Consider the following 21,173-nt stretch of genomic DNA (forward strand, 5'->3'; position numbering starts at 1 on the left):
TAGTTACAGTAAAATCATAGCAAGCAAAAAAAAAAAAAATAAATAAATTTGTGAATCTGCCTTCATTCCATTTTGAAAGGAGAATTTTGATTGGCCACTGCTCTATTGGTTGCGTTACTAAAGGTCAAAGGATGTTCTCAAACTAATAACTGCTTGGCTACTGTGCCTATATGATCTTAATATTTTTATATTCGTAAGGGGGAAAAAAAAACAAAACCACAAAATCAAGCACGTATAATTTTATAAATTAAGTGCTGTGCCACACCTACTCAGATTGTGCAACAAGCTGTGCATTGTAGCGCTCGTGAAAGTCTTGTAGCTCCTTTATAAGTCCCATCTGCAACATCTCATCAACCCTGGCATTCAGCCTGGTATTAAGTACTGTAACAAAAAAATTGTGATGAGAAACCATTTACATTAGTTCCTGAAAAGTATACCAAAACAGCAGTCTTAGGAAGTTTAGAAAGACAGACTTACCTTGCTGATCTGAATGTAGCCACAGGATACAAGGGTTTGGATACCTTAAGGATCCACCTAGGGGGCCACCTCCATCTTCCTGTTGCCATCTAAGGTGTTCGGTATGGGGAAAGCCAGACTCCTCAAACACCTGCAGGCTCCTGCGTGGCAGACACACGGTCACTGGGTCATCGTCAAGCACTGTTTGTAAGGTAGGCAATGCTCTTTACCCCCTACTAACAGATCTCAGCATCAATTGAGATGAGCTGCATAAATATCCCAGCAGCCCTAGAAAAGGGAGAAGTACAAGAACACACTACAAAGATGTCCTAAATAGGTTACAGACAAGTCAGCTCTTGCGAGAAAGTATGTTACCAGACTTGCTTTTCCACTATTCCTCCACAATAAGCACACTGGTTAAGATTACACAAAGCAAGCAGCACATTTGTACACTAAATTTGAAGATACAATAAAAGCCTTTGTATACACAATGCGATCAGGATTCATCGAATATGAATGTACTTTATGTTCAGAATATGCGCTGTCCCCTCATTTTCTTAACCCACATACGAGAGGACCTATGAAAGTCCTAAAAGATATATACCCAATTTGGAACAGATATTTTGGTTTCCTTTAGATAATATTTGGAATTCAAACTAACATACATATTGATAAAGCTAAACCCATCTCTACAACTGCTCAAATGAATAATTCCTTTCCTCAGAAGTCCTTTTTGATCTCATCATTCCCAAATGAATGATATGTCTGTTTATATTGCATATATTTGAATGGAAGTAGAATTCTGAACACAGTGTATTATGTCAAGTTCCTGTACCATGTAGATTCAGTTGTACAGGGGTTTGTTTCTATGTCGTTCTATATCATTTCTCAAAAACAAAGAAAAAAAAAAAAAAACAAACAAACTAGTAAACAGAAAAAAATAAAAGCTAAAACAAAGAGTGGGGCCTGTGCTATCAAGCAAGCAGGGTGGATAAAAAAAAAAAAAAAATTAAAAAAAAAAAAAAAAGTGGATTTTTTTTATTTTAATCAAATTTATTTTAATAAAATGCTTTTGGGGTAAAAATGTAGTTTTCTATTTAACATACAATAATTATTTAGCTTATTCAGCATGGAGCTTGGCTATGTAGCATGAGGCTGTATATTCCGCAATATGCAAATTTTTGGTAAACTCATTCAATGAATCCAAGCTCTGCAAGCTGAGATAACATGCACTGCATTGATGCATTCACACAATTTCACAGTACCCATGAGATAAAACAAAAGTTCAGGAATATTCCTTTATCCCATTGTTTTGCAAATCTATGTACACTACAAACTGTATGGTTGAAGAGAAATGCATCTGTACCAGGCTCTAATTGTGAGGAGGAAGGGCAAGCAGTGAAGTGCTTTATTCCTCCCTTGAGGAGCAAAATGGCAGCAGGCTGTAAAAGAGACCCAGTTTGGGAATATTTTAATGAACTGGTATGTGTGCAAAATGCAAGCAATGCAACAAAGAGGTGCAAGGCCTGGTGGCCTGAATGAAACATCATGAGAAGATGTGCTGTGATGAAAAGGACCGATTTTTTTTTTTTTTGTGGACCCAGCTGATACAATTGTGCTCATAAGTTTACATACTCTGGCAGAATTTATGATTTCTTGGCCATTTATCAAAGAACGATAACACAAAAACTTTTCTTTCACTCATGGTTAATGTTTGGCTGAAGCCATTTATTATCAATCAATAAAAAAAATAAATAAAATGTCTTTTTTTTTTTTTCAAAAAGTATTTTTAAGAGGCCTGCAGTGATATGGAGACGGGTGGGGGCCATCTTCCGCTCACTCATCTCCATACCACAGACGTGCCAGGACACGATTGCCTCCGCCGCTACTGACGGCTCCGGTAAGAGAAGTGGGCCCCTCTCCCGCCGCCGATAAGTGATCTTGCGACGAATCCACCGCAGAGACCACTTTTATCTGAAAGTGGACAGCCTGCTGAAAAAGAAGATACCAGGGTTATGGCAGCTAGCTGCTACCATGACGATATCCCTTTTCAAACAGCCAATGTATAATGACAGCGGGCGGTCCGTAAGCGGTTAAATTAATTTGAGTAGTTCTCCAACTATGTGCGATTAACCTAATAACCTAAAAAGGTTCTGATATCGCTGTTTTACTAACCTGACCAGCTTATTATTCTAAATAGGAAACCTTCATTTTGTTGGCAAAAATTAAAGATTCGAACTACCAGCAAGAATAAGTCACCAGCCGTCCCATTAAAGAGAATGGGACTTTCGGTGAGTCAACAGCGTGTCAGAGGAGGAGCCGCCGCGGGACAGATGACAGTTACTCTTTAAAAATTATGATTTATATTGAGTGGATTTAAATTGCGATTTAAATTGACTTGATTCAAAATCAAATCCACCCTGCGAGTAAAAATAAAATAAATCACAGAAGTAATGGTGGGAAGGTGGCATTGGTGAAGGTAAGGTTTAGGCCCCTTTCACACTGCCGCGACTCAAAATTTGCACGATTTCAGGGAATGCCTGTGCAAAGTTGAGGTCTATGGACCTCAACTGGCATCAAAGTTGGACCAAAATAGTACAGGGACTACTATGAAGTCACACAGATATAAATGGTACTCATTGGAAATCATGGGGTACGACTTTTTCCAATTCACAGGAAATTGGAAAGTGCGGTTATTAGCATAATGTCTAAATTTCACAGTCTCCACTTTCCTTTTACAGCAGTTGCAATGTGGATTTGGCAGACACCAAAATTTGACCCCACTAGCTAAACTACTTTAAAACGGACCTGGTCAAACAGACCCTCCCTGCTCCTCTGCAGTACAAGTCTTTGTACTACAACACTTGTGATTAGGGATGTTGTTGTTAGTCATCAATTCCAGCACAGAGCACTGAGGTGCAAGAACAAAGCTTTTTGCTAAATGAAAAAAAAGGTACCGTACCCCCATAAAAAAAAAAAAAAAAAAAATGTTAGTTATACTTAACTGCTCCATGCAATGGTTTTGCACAGAGCAGCCTGAATACTCTTTTTGGGTCCCCCGTCTGCGATCCGCAGTCCTGGCTCATCCCCCTTGCTGAGTACCCCCAATAGCAAGCTCCTGAGCTGCTCACTGGCTGTGATTGACTGCAGCAGGATCCAATGGTTCCTGCTGCTGTGTGAGCCAATGAGGAGAGAGACCCTGGAGAGTAGCTGCTCTCATGCCCATGGCTTGATCGAGATGGGGCTCAGGTAAGTATAAGGGGGGATGGAAGGGGGAGCTGCACCCAGAAGTTTTTACCTATACAGAAAATGCATTAAGTTAAAAAACCTTGAGAACCACTTTCAAATAAAAATATCAGTTGAAAATTATAACCTATGGAAACACACAACGAAGAAAAGAAAGAAGGAAAAAAAAAAAAAAAAAAAACGTGGAGGTTTAAGATGTACTCTCCAATACTATACTATTATACAATGCCTGTGTTTTTCCATAATTAGTTCTAATCCACAATGCAAATAATAAATGTGCAAACTGGCAAAGTCAAAAAAAAAAAAAAAAAAAAAAAAAAAAAAGCACAGATTCCAAAGATCTAAATTTCAGAAACTAAAATTGTATTACCATTGGTTACGTGCTTTGCATATCAACAATGTCATCTGCACTGGTTCACCGAATATACCCAGTTAAATGAATGACTTTCACTTCAAATGCCAAAACAGTAGATTAGATCAGGGTTTCTCAACTCCAGTCCTGAATGCGCCCTAACAGGTCATGTTTTCAGGATTTCCCTCAGCTGAAACAGCTGTGGTAATTACTAAGGCAGTAAAACTGATCAAATCACCTGTGCAAAATAATAGAAAGCCTACAAACATGACCTGTTTCGGCGCCTTGAGAAAAACTGGATTAGATCATGTCATAACACCTCACATAGCTTTGTAGGAAGCATTGCCTTCCAGCCCAGCTGGTCAGGTCAGTGCCAGGGCAACAAAAAAGAACTTCTCTTCCAGCATGATGCGGTTTCCCAGCGATTTCCTGGTATTCAAAGATTTGTACATTGCTAGGTCACTTTGAGAAAGGTGAACTGCATAACACGAATGTTATACTTCATAAAAGGTACTGTTCACCTAACCATTACTCATTAAAGCTCCATTTTCTATCATGTAATTCATGCTTTGAGGGTTTCCCATGATAAATGCACAGGGAACAGTTATACCCCTGTCACTACACTATAAAAGGACAATCAACAATTTCTTATCTGAACTGAAAGTTATACAACAGGATCTCCTTAAGTGGCATGTACCCACCCTATCTTGGTTTGGTTGGGCCTCCACCTTAAAGATGATGGTTTTTACCTTGCCTATTATACAAAATGCAGACGTCCCGATCCGCTTATCGCCCTCCTTGTTTTTTTTTTTTTTTTTTTTACGGCCTACAGGAAGATGTGTAGATCTTTCCTGTGGGGTACAAAATCATCTCGCATCGGATGGTTGAAGCTAGTACTACCAAAAGCTAAAGGCGGTATTGGCCTCCCTGACCTACAGCGATATTACTGGGCAGTCCACATGACTAGGGTGGTCGATTGGAGAGTGCACACCTGTTGCAAAAGCTGGGTAAATCTCGAGCGTCAGATTGCGGAATCTGAGCTGGGCTCGATACCCTGGGTCTCTGAACAACATATGCCACCTAACCTCCACGTGCATCCCTTTACTGGGGCAACTCTCAAGGCATTTGACAGGGTATGTAAAGTCCATGCGCTGTTGGCCACGGAATGCTCGATCACCCCATTAGAGATAATCCAGACTTCCCTCCGGGATTGGCGAACACCTACCTATTAAAGGAATGGCCATACGCACGGATGCAGGCAAAACATTTTTTCCGCAGAAGCAAGTTTCTATAGCTACAGGATCTTGCTGCATTGTCTAACACTAAGTCCTTTCCCTCTTGGTCCTATAGGCAACTAAAAACACTTTCTAGACGTCCCAGCGAAAAAAGAAAAATGCACGAAAGCTCCTACGGTGTTCAAATCTCTGTGTTCAAGCCCCTCGCCCCCTAGTCATGTGATCTCAGCCCTATATGCCTCCATGTTCGGGGAGTCGTATGCTTCTATGCGCTCAGATCATGCATTCTGGGAATCAGCCTTGGGTATGGAGATAGGGGATGCTAACTGGGATCGCATTCATCTGTTTAAACACAAAGGTTTCCTCAATGTAAATACACAGGAAAATGGATATAAAGCTTAAAACTAGATGTATAAGACCCCAGAGTTGCTTCATAGGATCTTTCCAACAGTGCCGGAACATTGCTGGCGTTGTACAACGGACATAGGCACTTTTCTCCACATCTGGTGGTCATGCCCACCGATTCAGTAGTATTGGCGTAAGGTACATGAGGCGACGACTGCTATCTTTTCGCTCCCATTGGAGTTTTCACTGGCACAATAGCTCCTTCACCTTTCAAAAATCCCCCAAAAAAGATACTTTAAATTGACAGAGATGCATCTGATAAAACGCTTCTAGGCTTTGTATACCGGTGCATTGGAGGTCCACGTTGTCTCCCTGACCAAAAGTATGGGCACTACGTATCGACCGCATAGTGATGATGGAGGAGCTGATATTCACTTCGAAAGATAAAATCTCTAGCTTTTCAGCTATTTGGGAGGAGTGGATCACTTATAAAAACTCCTAGATGTATGAGGAATTGTTGCGACACAGCATGTGATCCATTTTCAAGACGCAGTGTTCTCTCTGACGGTCCACCCAATAAACCCGGGAGACCATGTGCATGTACTCGGCCAACAGTAGATGGAGGGGGTAGCTGGTGGGACCCCACCCCCTCTCCATCTGTTCCCCTTTTGTACACGCCCCCTCTTTCTCCCTCACCTCCCTTTCCTATTCTTTCTTCGTTCTCATTACCTGAGCCCTACTGCATGGTGGCTGTGGAGCTAGAGGCAGACGGAAGTAGTCGGCTCTGACCTCTAGGTTGCCTTTAAACAATTGTGCGATTAAGAAATGAAGAGTCCCTAAGAAAGTGCCCTTTCAGGTGGTTCTGAAAGATGCCTAGAGGGCCAGTAGACCAATTTAGACTATGATGCGCAATTAATAAGGAGGCCACTACACCCTTTCACTTTAGACATCGATAATGATGCATATCTGGTCTTTTGCAACGTTTGGTCTTTCTTAGAATTTTTTTTGTGTTCATAATCAGTAGACTAATATCTGGACTACTACAAATGGAACCTGTATCCTAATTTACTGCAATACGTTATATATTTCTTGAAAATCTGAATAAAATCTTTTTTTTTTTTTTTTAACATAAAAAAGGACAATCTACTGTACTGTGCATTGTGTCATTTTACATCAAGCTAACACCATTCAGATCAAGGCTTGAAGTATTTGTTTTGTATGCTCACCTTGCAATTTTCCTTTTATCATGTGGATGCAGTTTTGCTGCCATCTCAGGGTCCACCTCCTTCAGTCGTGTGTAGAGCTCAAAGCTATCTAGTTTCTCCAGTTCTGACTTCCTGTCACTTACAAGTTGAAATGCATCACCTTCGTTATTTGTTTTTACTGCAGATGGGGATCCCTGCAATTAGAATGCATGCAACGTCACATGACCAAAGCATATACAAATAGAAAAATATTCCTCTAAATCAGAAATGTCTACGACGCCGAAATTGAGATTAAATCTGGTGTTTGAAATAAAAAAATTCAGCTTATTAGAACCACCTATATCCAAAGGAACAGAACTATTCAAATGGCATACAAATGCATAATTATGAACATTTAAAAAACTAACTCCAAACAAAAACCCATCCATCAGTCTGTAAAACAAGCTCAATAACCAGCTACTGGAAGACTCCATATGAATTCCATACTGGAATGACCCGAGTCCCTATTCACTGAAAATGTTCCATGATCATAACATATCAAAAACTGCAGGGAGAAGTGCTATATGCATGACAGCGATATCAAAATACTACATGACATAATATGTCTGTGTGGGATAGACTGTATAATAGCAGGATGGGGTCTTCCAGGTAGCTAATCAGACAGCGTCCAATGCAGTTTGACTGGTGGAGCAGCAGACTGTAGCAAAATCAGCTTTATCAGGAATGGTGGAGTATCAATCCGCCCCTTGGCACATGCATGGGCAAATCCACCTGCCCTGCCAACATAATAGAACAGCTGGAAGAAATTTTTTATTAGGTATATTGACCATTGCCTGCGTTCCATCTAGTGGAACTCTATTAGCAGAAAGGAGGGATGGGGCAAATACCTACTGTAATTGAAGGCACCGCCCTCACACAGGGAGTAACCCTGCAGGATAATGTTATAAATTATATTGGCAAGTAACTACTATAACTCAAGACAGACAACATTTTGTAACATAGGTATCCATTCAGAAAATTCATAAGATGCTGATACATAAAAGAAATCACATGAATATAGATGCTGAGGATTTAGTTCATGCTTATTGCGGTCAATACTTTGTGGCTATAATAATAATTATTGTTATTTAGTGTACCAAAAACATACATTTTCACACAGTAGATATAGCTTATTATATGTGCCTACATATTTTTTAAATTGATACTTTTCTAACAATACGGCAAACAACGGCAATATACGATGAAAGCTATTACTGTCCATACAAATACATGGTTACATATTTTGCCTATCATTGATAATACTAGTTGATTGCCAATATAATTTTTAACATGATCTTTCAAGTTAATCCCTTTGCGAGAGGAGGGTTATCAATTGGGTATTTTATCTGCCCCTCAATCCTACTACTGGAGGTCTGTTAGATTGAATGGAGGCATGCCACTATACCCAATACATCACTTCCTCCAGCTGTTTTATTATGTCAGTGGATGACACTGATCACATATGCGCCAAGGAACTTTAAGGTGGTTGTAAACCCTAAAGTATACCCCAGTGAAGTCATTGGCCTCAAATTATACACAGCGATGAAACAAATCCTCCTACATAAAGGTGTGCCCCTTTATCTGCAGTCTTCTGTTTATCTGTAACTTCATCTGTTCAAAGTGATGAGTATAAGTAAAGCTTTTCTGAGCATTCAGAAAACAGGGGGTGGAGAGCTGACGTTACACTCTGCAGAGCTCAGTGAGGAGAGCACTGAGAGCTGATTAGAGGAGAGGGAAGAGGTCCATTCACACAGAACACAGGAACAGAGCCGAGGCTGTCAATCAGTTGGAGATCCCTCCCCTGTTACCCTTTTTCTTTTGGTGTCAGGAAAACTTGTCAGAAGTGATTTATACTGATAACAGAGTAAAGAAGCAGCAGACAGATTACACTTAGTGCTCTTAATTGAGACACGTACACACTATAGAGGGATATACTTTGTAAACCTCAGACATGAAATGTGAACACTTTAAAGCTCCATTACAGATTGCTGCTCCACCATTCATGAAGCCGTTGGTATTGTGGTACATGTGGAATCTGCTGCTCCACCAGTCAAACTGCATAAACACCATCCCGCTAATATATGGGTTATCACATATAAACTTGGGGCTTTCAGCATATCATATTATGTACTATTTTGATATCGGCATCATGCATATTGCACTTTTCCCTGAAGTCTTTCAATCGGTACGATCATGGAAAATTTTCAATGACTAGTGATCCAAGTCATTGCAGCATTAACCAATAGCTGGTTATTGAGCTTATTTGCAGACTCATGGATGGATTTTTGATTGGGATGGGTTTTAAAGGTTTTTAATTATGTGTTTGTGTGCTATTTGGAAAGTCATGTGCTCCTTGGGACAGTCTAATACACTGAATCATATTAGTCATAGCTAAGTATTTGGTCTCATTTTCAGCACAAAAGATATTTTTGGATCAGAAGGATATTTTTTAGTTAAATATGTACAATTCGTGCCTTTTTTAAAATTTATTTATACCTACAGGTAAGCCTATAAAAAGGCTTAACAGTAGGTACAGTACACATCTGCTAAATGTGCACCATTTAGGAGAGATTTACTTTAGCAGCTCCGGTGATGTCACCGGCGCATGCACACTGCACTCTTAAATGGACAGCATGCTGTCCATAGAGAGCCGTGCATGGGCATCATGAAGCTCGGCCAATCAAACAGCGGCTGCCCGTGAACCTGGAAAGACGATCGGGTGAAGATAGAAGCCCTGTCAGCGAGCCACTGGAGGGCTTAGTTTTCAGGTAAGCCTTTCATAATGTGATAGTATGTGATGCATACTAGCACATTATAACATTAATTTGCAGGGAGATTTTTTTTTTTTTTTTTTTTTTGCGGTTTCCTTTAATGATAAAGGAAAAATTAAGAACAGCATCTAATCTGGTTTTAGCAATCACTTCCTTTGTTGGGCTGACCTAGAATTTAATTGGTTGGACTCTCCCTTTTCCTGGTTTCAAAAAAGGAAGCCTAAAGTGTCAAAAAGAAGCAGGTACTCACCACATCAACTAAGACTTTCCACAGCAGTGACTCTATGTAATAGTTTGTACCTCCCACAACAATTGGGACTTTGTCTCTGGAAAATATATCTTCAATGTTTGCATGGAATTAAGGAGTTTAGTTGCTAGTAATGAATATACAATTATTTACAATTAGTTCTGCCTTAAAGTGGAATACAAGGCTAAAGCTGGGTACACACAACAGTTTTTTTTTGTGCAATCGAGCAGGATTACACATGGGCCAAACGACAGCCGTTTTTTTTTTTTTTAAACTTCCCGTTGTCTCCTGAGTCCCGACATTCGGCCCATGTGTACGGGGCTTAATACTAACGTATTCTTAAAAATGTTCCATCCCCCCCTTCTCCTACCTATCCTGTATACCCTGTATATTAAAAAAAAAAAAAAAAAAAATCGATCTGTGTGCTTACCTATTTTTTACCTGCAGCTCTGACTCCCCTGTGTCACTGAGCAACTACTGTAGGAAAGAGGAGGGTGCATCAACAGACTCCCATGGTTCAGCCAATGATTGACATCATGGCTCTGAGACTTCACAGTTACTGTCAAGTCCACTCATGCAACTGGATTAAAAAAAAAAAAAAAAAAAAAAAAAAAAAAAAAAAAAAAAAAAAAAAGAAGGTACATAGATTTTCTATGTATGTACACACATTTTTGTGCAATTTTGCAGTTTCATGCATTGCATTTAGGGAATCCTATTCATTTCAATAGGCTACCCAACATGCAAAAATAGCAAAAAAAAAAAAAAAGTGCATGACCCTTTTCAAAACCACATTGCACTAAAACGCATGGAACTTTACCATGCATTTTGGTGTGTGCGTGCGCATTAGAAAAGTGCTTTGGGATGCCATTAATTTATGACATTGCAGGACTCCTGCAAAAGGGATGCACATTTTTGTGCATTGCAAGAACGTGTATGGTTTTGCATGCATTCCCACAATGCACAAGTGTGAACCTAGCTTATGTGTATTTTACCAGAACCTGACTTGATATCAGCCATCTGCAATCCCCTACACATTAGTACTACAGTAAAACAGTAAGTAATACATCAGATAAGTAGGGGAAAATTAAGTACTAGTAACCAATCACGTGAACATGTTGACAGGAAGAGAGCAGAGTAAGCAGAATAAGGACCCCATCAGTGGTCATTTGATCCTTAAAAATAGGATTTTTTATAACAGCTTACCTGTAAAATCCTTTTCTTTCGATGGACATCACGGGACACAGAGCCACAGTAATAACTGATGGGTTATGTAGGTACCATTAGGTATTGGACACTGGTCACACCCTAAGCAGGAAGTTCAACCCCCTATATAATCCCTCCCCTTCCAGGGATACCTCAGTTTTGTAGCAAAGCAATATAAGTGTATTAGAAGAGGGGCGGGACCTCTGTGTCCTGTGATGTCCATCGAAAGAAAAGGATTTTACAGGTAAGCTGTTATAAAAAATCCTATTTTCTTTCTCGGACATCACAGGACACAGAGCCACAGTAATAAATGATGGGATGTCCCAAAGCAATGCCAACTGAGGGGGGGGGGGGGGAGAGTTTGGATCACAACCAAGTAGGGTGCAATCAGACCTGAGGCCCTTGTACCGCTGTCTGCAGCACACTACGCCCAAAGGCGATATCCTCATGCCTTTTCACATCCACCTGATAAAATCTGGTGAATGTATGGACTGAAGACCAGGTTGCGGCCCTGCAGATCTGAGCCACATCGGCCTGGTAATGCACTGCCCAAGAAGCACTAATAGCCCTTGTGGAATGTGCCCTGATCTGAAACGGAGGAATCTTCTGTTTCAAACTGTAAGCTTGAATAATCTATTGCCTGTCCTCTGCTGGGGCCCTCTGGCAGCACGAACAAAACTTCCATTTTGTGAATTTGAGCAGTTGCTTCCAGATAGGCCTTGACTGCTCTTACTACATCCAAAGAATGTAGTGACCTTTCTTCAGGAGAACAGGGATCTGGAAAAAAGGAAGGCAGAACAATGTCTTGGTTTAGATGAAAATCTGAAACCACCTTCGGTAAAAAACTAGGATGAGGGCGCAGTACCACTCTATCCTTGTGTACAATCAAATAAGGCTCTTTACAAGAAAGAGCTGCTAATTCTGATACTCTTCTAGCAGAAGAGATGGCTACCAGAAAAATTAGTTTCCTTGTCAGCAAGATCAAAGGAATCTGACGTATTGGTTCAAAAGGCTGTTTCTGTAACACCGACAGAACCAAGCTCAAGTCCCAGGGGTTTAGGGGCGCCTTAACCGGAGGATTAAGACGCAACACCCCCTGCATAAAGTTTCGGACCAAAGAATGCGAAGCAAGTGGCCGTTGAAACAATACTGATAAGGCCGAGACCTGTCCTTTGATGGTACTCAAGGCCAGCTTCATCTCTAATCCTAACTGTAAAAAAATCAAGAATTCTACCTATCACATATTTTCTGGGATGCCAACCCCTGGATTCACACCAGGATACATAAGCTTTCCAGACTCTATGATAAATCATTCTGGAAGCTGGCTTCCTTGCATTGATCAAGGTAGATATCACAGGACCTAAAAGCCCATGACTCTTCAGAACGTGGGTCTCAATAGCCAAGCCGTCAAATTTAGCATTTGTAAGGCAGGATGGAACACTGGACCTTGAGATAACAACAGGTCTGGGCGTACCGGTAGGGTCCACGGGGAACCCACCGTCATCCTTACTATTTCTGCATACCAAGTCCTTCTGGGCCAAGCGGGGGCCACCAGAAGTACTGACCTCCTTTCCTGCCTGATCCTGCGAAGGAGTCGTGGCAGTAGCAGAATAGGCGGGAATGCATAAATCAGTGAGAACCGAAGCCACGGAAACACCAACGCATCCGTCCCGCATGCAAGAGGATCCCTTGTCCTTGCCACAAATCTGTCTATCTTTTTGTTGAATCGAGATGCAAAGAGATCTACATCTGGAACCCCCCATCTTTGGCATATGGCCTGAAAGATGTCGGGATGCAGGGACCATTCCCCTGGGAGTAACTGCTGACGACTTAGATAGAGAACTGGCAGGCGGACTATCCCTGGAATGAACACTGCCGATATGCATGGCACATGCATCTCTGCCCAGATTAAGATCTGGTACACCTCCTTTTGAGCAGCCCGACTCCGGGTGCCTCCTTGATGATTGACATAAGCCAAGGCTGTGGCATTGTCGGATTGGATCCTGACCGGGCAACCCTGTAGCCTGATAGTCCAGGCTTTTAGGGCTAGATATACTGCCCGGATCTCCAGAATGTTGATGGGTAAGGTCCTCTCGGTCTTGGACCATAGCCCTTGGATCGCAGACTGTTCCAGAACTGCTCCCCAACCTGACAGACTGGCATCTGTTGTCACCACCGTCCAGGTCACCGGTAGAAAGGATTTCCCCTTCTGCAGGTTTTCGGGTATTAGCCACCAACTGAGGCTCTGACGCACCGCATGAGACAGGTGCATCGGAAAGTCTAAACGCCTGAACCTTCTTGTTCCAGGCCGACAGAATACTGTGTTGCAGTAGTCTTGAATGGAACTGAGCATAGGTAACTGCTTCGAATGAAGACACCATCTTCCCCAGCAGCCTCATACAAAGGCGGACAGAAGGACCCTTTTTGGTCCTGACTGTCAGAATCAGCTCCCTTAAAGCAGTGATCTTTGCCTGAGGAAGAAATACTTTCTCCTGGCTTGTATCTATGATCAGACCCAAATACTCCAGTCTTCTTACTGGTTTAAGGAAAGATTTTTCTAGGTTGAGGATCCAACCTAGATGTTCCAGATACTTGACCGTGGTCCTCAAGTTCCCGTTCAAGGAAGCTACCGACCGGTCTATCAAGAGCAGGTCGTCTAGGTATGCTATGACAGTTATACCCTGAGCCCTTAATCTGGCCAGAGGAGGAGCAAAGATCTTTGTGAACACTCGAGGTGCAGTGGCTATCCCAAAAGGCAGAGCCACAAACTGGAAATGGCGCCCTCCTATCTCGAAGCGTAGAAACTTCTGATGAGCAGGAAAAATGGGCACATGTAGGTATGCATCTCAGATGGCTATCGATGCCAAAAATTCTCCTCCCTGCAGGATGGAGACTACTGTCCGAATCGATTCCATGCGGAAGGACTGTATCCTTAGGAATCGATTCAGATCTCTTAAATCCAGAATGGGTCTGACATCCCCATTTGGCTTTTGGACCATAAAAAGGTTGGAATAGAAGCCCAAACCTTGATCCTTTGTGGGAACCACCATAATGACCTCTTGCGACAAAAGTCGCTCTAACGCTAGAAGGAGCGACTGCTTCTTTTCTGGGAACACTTGATCTGAGGAAACGGGGAGAGGGAAATTCTTGGAACTCCAGCTTGTACCCTAAGGTTACCGTGGAGATTACCCATCTGTCCTGGAAGTCCTCCTGCCAGAGCTTTGAGAACTGTAGCAGTCTTCCCCCCACTCAAGCGAGCGGGGGCGCCCCTTCATGAAGAGGCCTTAGTGTCTTGTCTAGAAGACTTCTTCCTCCAGGACTTCTTTTGTCCCTGGGGTTGACTCTTGTTTCTTGCCCCAGACGGGGGAGGCCGTCGTGACTGCCTGGAGGCTGAAGCCCCTGGCGCTGGGGAAAGAGTCCGTTTGAAAGAGGGACGCTTACTCTTCTTCTTAACAGGTAAGAGAGTGCTTTTCCCACAAGAGAATCTTTTGATATAGTTATCCAAGTCTTCTCCAAACAACCTTGCACCACGAAAAGGAAACCCAGCCAACAGCCTCTTACATGGTGCTTCGGCTGACCAATTTTTCAACCATAAGATTCTACGCATATGTACCAACCCAAGTGAAAGACGAGAGGTTTGCATGATAGAATCTCTGATGGCGTAAACAACATAACATAAGGCCGCTGGAAGGTTAGCGAACCGCTGGGCCTGCTGTTCAGGTAAAACTTTGAGGACCTGCTTAACATGGTCTGTTAAGTATTGACAGACTCCAATCGCTGCTACTGCAGGTTGAGCCACTGATCCTGCTAAGGAAAAAACATCCTTTAATAAGGATTCCATCTTTTTATCCACAGGATCCCTGAGCATCTGAGCGTTGTCTACAGGACAAGTCAGACTACTATTTACAGAGCAAATGGCCGCATCAATGGCCGGCATTCCCCACATCTTAATACATTTTTCTTCAATAGGATAAAGTGTTGAAAACTTTTTTGGCGGAAGAAATCGCTTATCTGGGTGATCCCACTCAGAATAAAGGAGCTTTTCAAGTAAATTATGAACAGGAAAAGCATGTGCTGTTTGAGAGGGCTTCAACGACCCCAAAGAAGAAGAGGATTCCTTAACAGCTTCAGGTACGGGCAACTTAAATGTGGAGCGGACCAATCCAGTAAGGATCTGTACTAAGACCTTCTCCTCTTGGGAAGCTGAAGAGGGTCCCTCTCCACCTGATTCCTCCGAAGAGGAATCATCCGTCCCATGCTGATCCTCTGAAAGGGATTCGTCTCCTTTATCCCAGAGCTCCTCTACCTGAGGGTCTTGGGAAACAGAGGAAGGCCTAGTACGTTTCTTTCCACCGAGTGAAGAAGTAATCACGGCCATTAATCTTTCCTCTAAACCATTAATGGTTGAGGAAAAAAACCTCTTGTGTAATGTATACAGGGGCTGAAGTGCCAGAAGCAGGTACAGCCCCAGACCCCAACGGCTCTCCCTGACCAGCCGTCTCTGGCCCCTCGGGGGGGGGGGGGGGGGGGAGTAGCAGACAGGGGGTCCTCAGAACCTGAACGAGATCCCCTAGTGTCTCTGGTTCTGGGGGTACTTGAACCTCTTCTACGCATAGTGCAAAGCAACAAGGCGTGAGGTATCCAAAATGAACACTGACTGCTGAGTGATGTAGTCTGGCAAAGCCTTGCTACCAAATGCCCAGTCTGGTGTTCCCTTAGTAAATGCAGCCTAGGAGAATGCCTGTGTCCCACCTTACATGCGACCGTCAGCTCTGTGTCCCTCCAAGGCTCAGAGCACCTGTAAAGTGTGCTTTAAATAGCCATGCTTCTGGCACTGTAAGCGTCTGAGCACGCTGACGCTGTGCTGACGCTCCGCCCCCCCCCTTCGTTTTCGAAAAACGAGCGCTTCCCGCGCTAGCCGACCCTTCCGGGACAAGCCTGGAGGCAGGCTGGGGGTGGAGGAAGGAGGAGGAGGCCGGCAGTGATGGGGCCTGCATGAGCAATGGCGGCCTGGCGGCGGTGACAGTGCGGTCAAAAAAACGCCTTACAGCCCATCTGTAGCCTCCCCCTAGCCTGGGGGGAACATTCCTGAGAGAAATCCCCCCCATCCCATCCTACCTGGAGCCGGTCGGAGGAGCTGTGCAGTGTCGAACGCTGAGACAGATCAGCATGAGAAGGTATGTGCTCTTGGCAGCCCCCGGTGGTCACAATAGGCATAGCGTGCATTTACCTTAAAGGAGAAAACCTACTAGAATTCAAAAATTCTGTGGAATCTCCTTCTTACCTTATCCAGCCGCAGGGTTCTGTATACACAGACCCAATCTTCACCTCTAACGGTGGGCTCCGTTTAAAAAAAACCCGTCAGAGACTGGGGCCCCCCTACAAATAGGGGGATAAAGCAGTTCTGGCCCTGTAAAGCACCCAGCCAGAAATTAGGAGATTTAAAGCCATTTTCTGATCTGCGGGGTCCAGTTCTCTAAAAGGAGAAGCGTTACAGGTAAAACCTCGTTTCTTCGGACATGAGGCCCGGGTACCATCCAATTCGGCCATGAAAGGACACTTTGAATGGATCCAGTTCGCCTGGCTTGCCCCAGTATAGAATATCAGGATATTCCCTTTGGAGCTTCAGCACAGGACATCTTTACACGTCCAACACCTAAGACACTGGCGTAAAAAACTGAGGTATCCCTGGAAGGGGAGGGATTATATAGGGGGTTGAACTTCCTGCTTAGGGTGTGACCAGTGTCCAATACCTAATGGTACCTACATAACCCATCAGTTATTACTGTGGCTCTGTGTCCCGTGATGTCCGAGAAAGAAATAAATATGTCTCTACCCAAAACTGTTTCAAAAAAGCTGATTGCAAAATAAAAGGTTTCATACATCTAACCTATCTATATCTGGGAGTTTTGGAGCCCTGGAACTACAGGACGCAGAGAGCCACCATTCATCCAACATACCTGGAAGTGTCTTGAATGGTGAAAATTGTTTTGGTAGCCGCATCTCTTTAACAGAGATGTTAGGACTCAATGCCCACCGGACTGGTAGATATTAATCATCTTCATTTGCAGGCTGTTTCTTAAAACTTTATGAATAGCGACAGAGTCATTTTATTGGCAAGTCCACGGGCCAGGAATGTGTTTTTGCTTATTGTTCTTGACCAAGCTGTGCTGTTGCTGCAACAGGGGAGGTTTATGGCCAGGCTGTGTTGACCAGTTGTCTGGATCACAACACTGGAGCCACAGAATTACAAATTCTTAGGCAGGTAAAACATCTCCCATAAACATGTAGCATTGCTTTGTGGGTCTCACTTTATAGTTAACACCTTCCTTCCCTCTTCCTACTGGAGAAAAGGGAACGTTTGGTTGCATTTTCAACTAGGTTTGTAACTCTCTGAACAATTATGTGCTTCCATAATCAAAAAGCTTCACTACTGCTTCACTAGTAGTACTCCTTGTCTGAGCATCACATAAAAAAAAGGTTTTAGGAGATTCTCAATAATAGAAACTGTTAAATATGATAAACCTGAAATGGGCTGCAAATAGATTCCTAAAGACTTGGGCCCCATCAATCCAAAGGTTATTAGATCAGATTCTCACAAACGGGAATGGCCATAGATGGATTGAACTTTGGCCAGTCCCGGCTGAACCAGCTGAATTTCGATCCATCAATGGCCACCTTAAGCCTACATAGCATGTGATAACAAAAAGGATATCAGAGCAACAGCTTTGTTCCGGAAATCAACAACTGTAAAACTGGTGACAAGAGGATCCACAAAGCTAATCATGTGATGTTTGCAGAGTTGCTGCTCCTCAGAGGTCACTTTATTTGTGATAATATCCAAGCCTTGATACACCTGAAAAGAGAATAAAATAAGAAAAACTATAGTACAAACTGTCACGATCGCTCCATGGAAGATTACAAATTTCAAAATTAAATACAAGTTTCTCAAAGAAAATAAAAATAGACCAAAAACAGCTAAAAAAGATGAAATGCAACACAAAATCATGCATATTCTATAGTCTTGGAGAGCTATGCTCATATTTGTGAGATTCATCTGAAAAGAGTTTACAAAAAAGTCTAAACAAAACCATATGCATTATGCATGGATCTCAAAGTCTGAACAAAATCATTTACAAGGACCTCAAAGTCTAAATGAAACCATACACATAGATCTGATCTCAAAGTCGGGTTAAAACCCATTTACAAGGATCTCAAAGTCTGAACAAAACCATATTCGTAAACTTCAGTCATTTTTTCATCTTTCCATCTATTAAATCCTCTGCCCTTGTTTTTTTTAAATTTTGGATAGTGATAAGAAAAAGTTTCTGCCAGTAAATACCTTATACAGCCCACTTTCTGTTTCTTGTCTGGTAAAAAGCCTAGGCTTAGGACATGCACAGCTCCCTCTCTCTCACTCATGTGGGAGTTTGCCAGGAAGGGAGAGGGGGTGAGTCATAAGAGGGCCAATGAGAGCTGCAGGGCTGGAGGTGTGTGTCTGTGTAAATCGAGGAAGTGAACAGGCAGCAGCTTCAGCTGCCCACAGTTAAAATGGTTGCAGCCAGACTCAGTGGAGGGAGATTTCTGCAGCATATTTGGCAAGTACAGAATCACAGTATATATAAAATAATATACAAAGTGGTTAGAGGGAAGTTTCAGAATAGCAAAGATGTTTTTATTACATATTATGTGGGCAGACTGCAGTTCCTCTTCAAAGTCTGAACTAAAACAATATGGAGAAAAAGAGAACTCCTTTAAGCCACACACCACTGCAAGACCCTGTGTGCAAGTATGTATCAGGCTCAGCCCACGGGACCAGCAAAGCGCATTGGGGGGATTGGGCCTGGTTGGAGCTCAGGCTGAAGAGGTTACTTACACACAAGGTCTTGCAGTGATGTGTAGCTTACAGGACTTCTTTTTCCCATACTGACATTTGGAGCTGGGAGGAGTTCCATTCTTGCCTGCACTCCCAGCAGTTGGTTACAGACCTGTCAGAGCCTCAAGCAGCACCTGCAATTTTGGTATTGGTTCACAGTCTGAACAGTTTATGTGGGTCTCATAGGTTAACTAGCGCTTCAGAAGATCCACAACCTGACCACAGCTCCTTGCTTGTCATCAACACAATTGGGGCTTTATTAAGCACTTTGTCAAACAAAGGTTTTCGATTGATTTAGTTTTAACCATTATCTTAAAGGATCACTAAAGTTATTTATTTTTTTTTTTTTAAATAACAAACATGTTATACTTACCTCAACTGTGCAACTCGTTTTGCACAGAGTGGCCCCGAACCTGGTCTTCTGGGGTCCCTCGGCGGCTGTCTCGGCTCCCCCCCCCGCAAGGACTCAACACTTGAGTGCTTGCGGGCGTGCTCCCATGATACAGCCGGCAGTCATAGCCACTCACTGTATCACTCGGCCCGGCCCCCGGTGTGCCGCGTCGCGTCATTGGATGTGACTGACAGCAGTGCGAGCCAATGGCTGTGCTGCTTTCAATCCATCCACTGTAACCAATCAACGGCCAGGCTGAGCAGCGAAGAGGATGTCGGGGGCGAGCGCGGGACTTTCGAGGGGTCAGGTAAGTAAAACGGGGGGCTGGGGGGCCGGTATTGTCAGATGTTTTTTCACTTTAATGCATAGAATGCATTAAGGTCAAAAAACTTTTACCTTTACAACCCCTTTAAGCCATTTCAGTGCTGGAGAGGAGCCTGTAAGTCTCCATGCACACTGAGCTTAAAAAAAAAAATCTGTTCTCTTGGGAGTAAAAAACGTTCATATAGAGCATTTTTTGTACAAAGTCTAGACGAGTTAAGGAGAGTTTTACGTTTTTTTTCTGCCAGTAAGCTCCAATCAGAAACACGATCCAGAAGGGTTTTTTTTCTGCCTCTAAATGTTAAAATATGCCTCTTAGTGTCCTAATGTGCATAAACACATAGGATAACATTCAGTTGCTTCTACAAGCAGAACACAAAACTCCTGTAGAAGCAACGTTTTTTTTTTTAAAGCGTTTCTTAACCCAAAAAACAAACAGATTATGTTCCTTTAAAGCGTTTTATACATTACAGTGCTTGTGCTGTATAATTTGGACCCCTGCAACACCTAATAAACCTGGCTGGCCCTGCCAGTTTCTCCCTCCCCTATGTAAACAGACCACGATAATCATAGCTGCTGAGCCCCTGACATTGTGGTCTGTTTGCGTCCCTCCGTCAGTCACAGCCTGCTCTCCTGCGTCTGTCTTCTCTGTGCTTCCCCCCTCCCCCCCTCCTCTCTCAGCGTGTCACCTAGTGACAGTGCCACCCCATCCCCCTCCTGTTGCAGGAATAACACATATGTTTACATACTCAGTTCTGTATCCTAATAGAGTGCCCCCCTGTCTCTGTTTCATTAAAAAAAAAAAAATACCTCCTTCGTCCGTATCTCACGGCGGCTCCCGGTGTTCTGCCGAGAAAGTTCCCCTCGGTGGATAAGGACCCCCCTCTACTGCGCAGGCGCAGCGCTTGCGCAGTAGGAACAAGGGAGCCGCTGAAAAGAACCGAAGCTGAACACCTGAGTCAGCTGTACACGGCGCCTGCGTGCCAAGACTATTTTAATTAAAAAAGAGTTTGTAACAGGCCCCTCGCGGGCTCGCCGCGCTCGGCATTTTATTATTCTACCTCTATGTCCACTTGGATAATGGGGCTTTAACGTGGACATAGGGTAGAATGTAGTGCGCAGGCGCCGTGTACAGCTGACGATCAACTGTTCATCTACGTCTATTTTCGGCGGCATGCGCAGTACAGGGGGGGGGGGTCCTTATCCGCCGGAGGAACTTTCTCTGCAAGACATCGGCGATCTCTCTCCTCCTGCTGACGTCAGCGGGGAAACCTCGGCCCCGCCCGCTGCTTCTGCAAGACGGGCAGAGAGGAGAAACAGCTGGTTACATGAGAGCCACCGTGAAATACAGGGAAGGAGGTATTTTTTTAATGAAACAGACAGGGGGGCACTGTATTAGGATACAGAACTAAGTATGTAAATGACCGAAAGTGGGTCAATTATCAGTACATGTACACAGGGTCATTTATAGGCAGTTGAGTTGACC

General features: G+C 43.2%; 1 protein-coding gene across 1 annotated transcript in view; it reads right to left on the reverse strand.

Moving 5' to 3' along the window:
* The window catches only part of TRIT1 (tRNA isopentenyltransferase 1), a 41,944-nt gene that overhangs the window by 17,616 nt on the left and 3,155 nt on the right, over positions 1–21,173 (reverse strand). The window contains 5 exon segments of the mRNA XM_073615286.1: positions 270–381; positions 478–617; positions 6,861–7,033; positions 9,900–9,993; positions 17,813–17,955. Of these exon segments, the coding sequence (XP_073471387.1) occupies positions 270–381; positions 478–617; positions 6,861–7,033; positions 9,900–9,993; positions 17,813–17,955 (662 nt within the window).

Source organism: Aquarana catesbeiana, linkage group LG02 (assembly GCF_042186555.1).
Source record: "Aquarana catesbeiana isolate 2022-GZ linkage group LG02, ASM4218655v1, whole genome shotgun sequence".
In the NCBI taxonomy this organism is placed as follows: domain Eukaryota; kingdom Metazoa; phylum Chordata; class Amphibia; order Anura; family Ranidae; genus Aquarana; species Aquarana catesbeiana.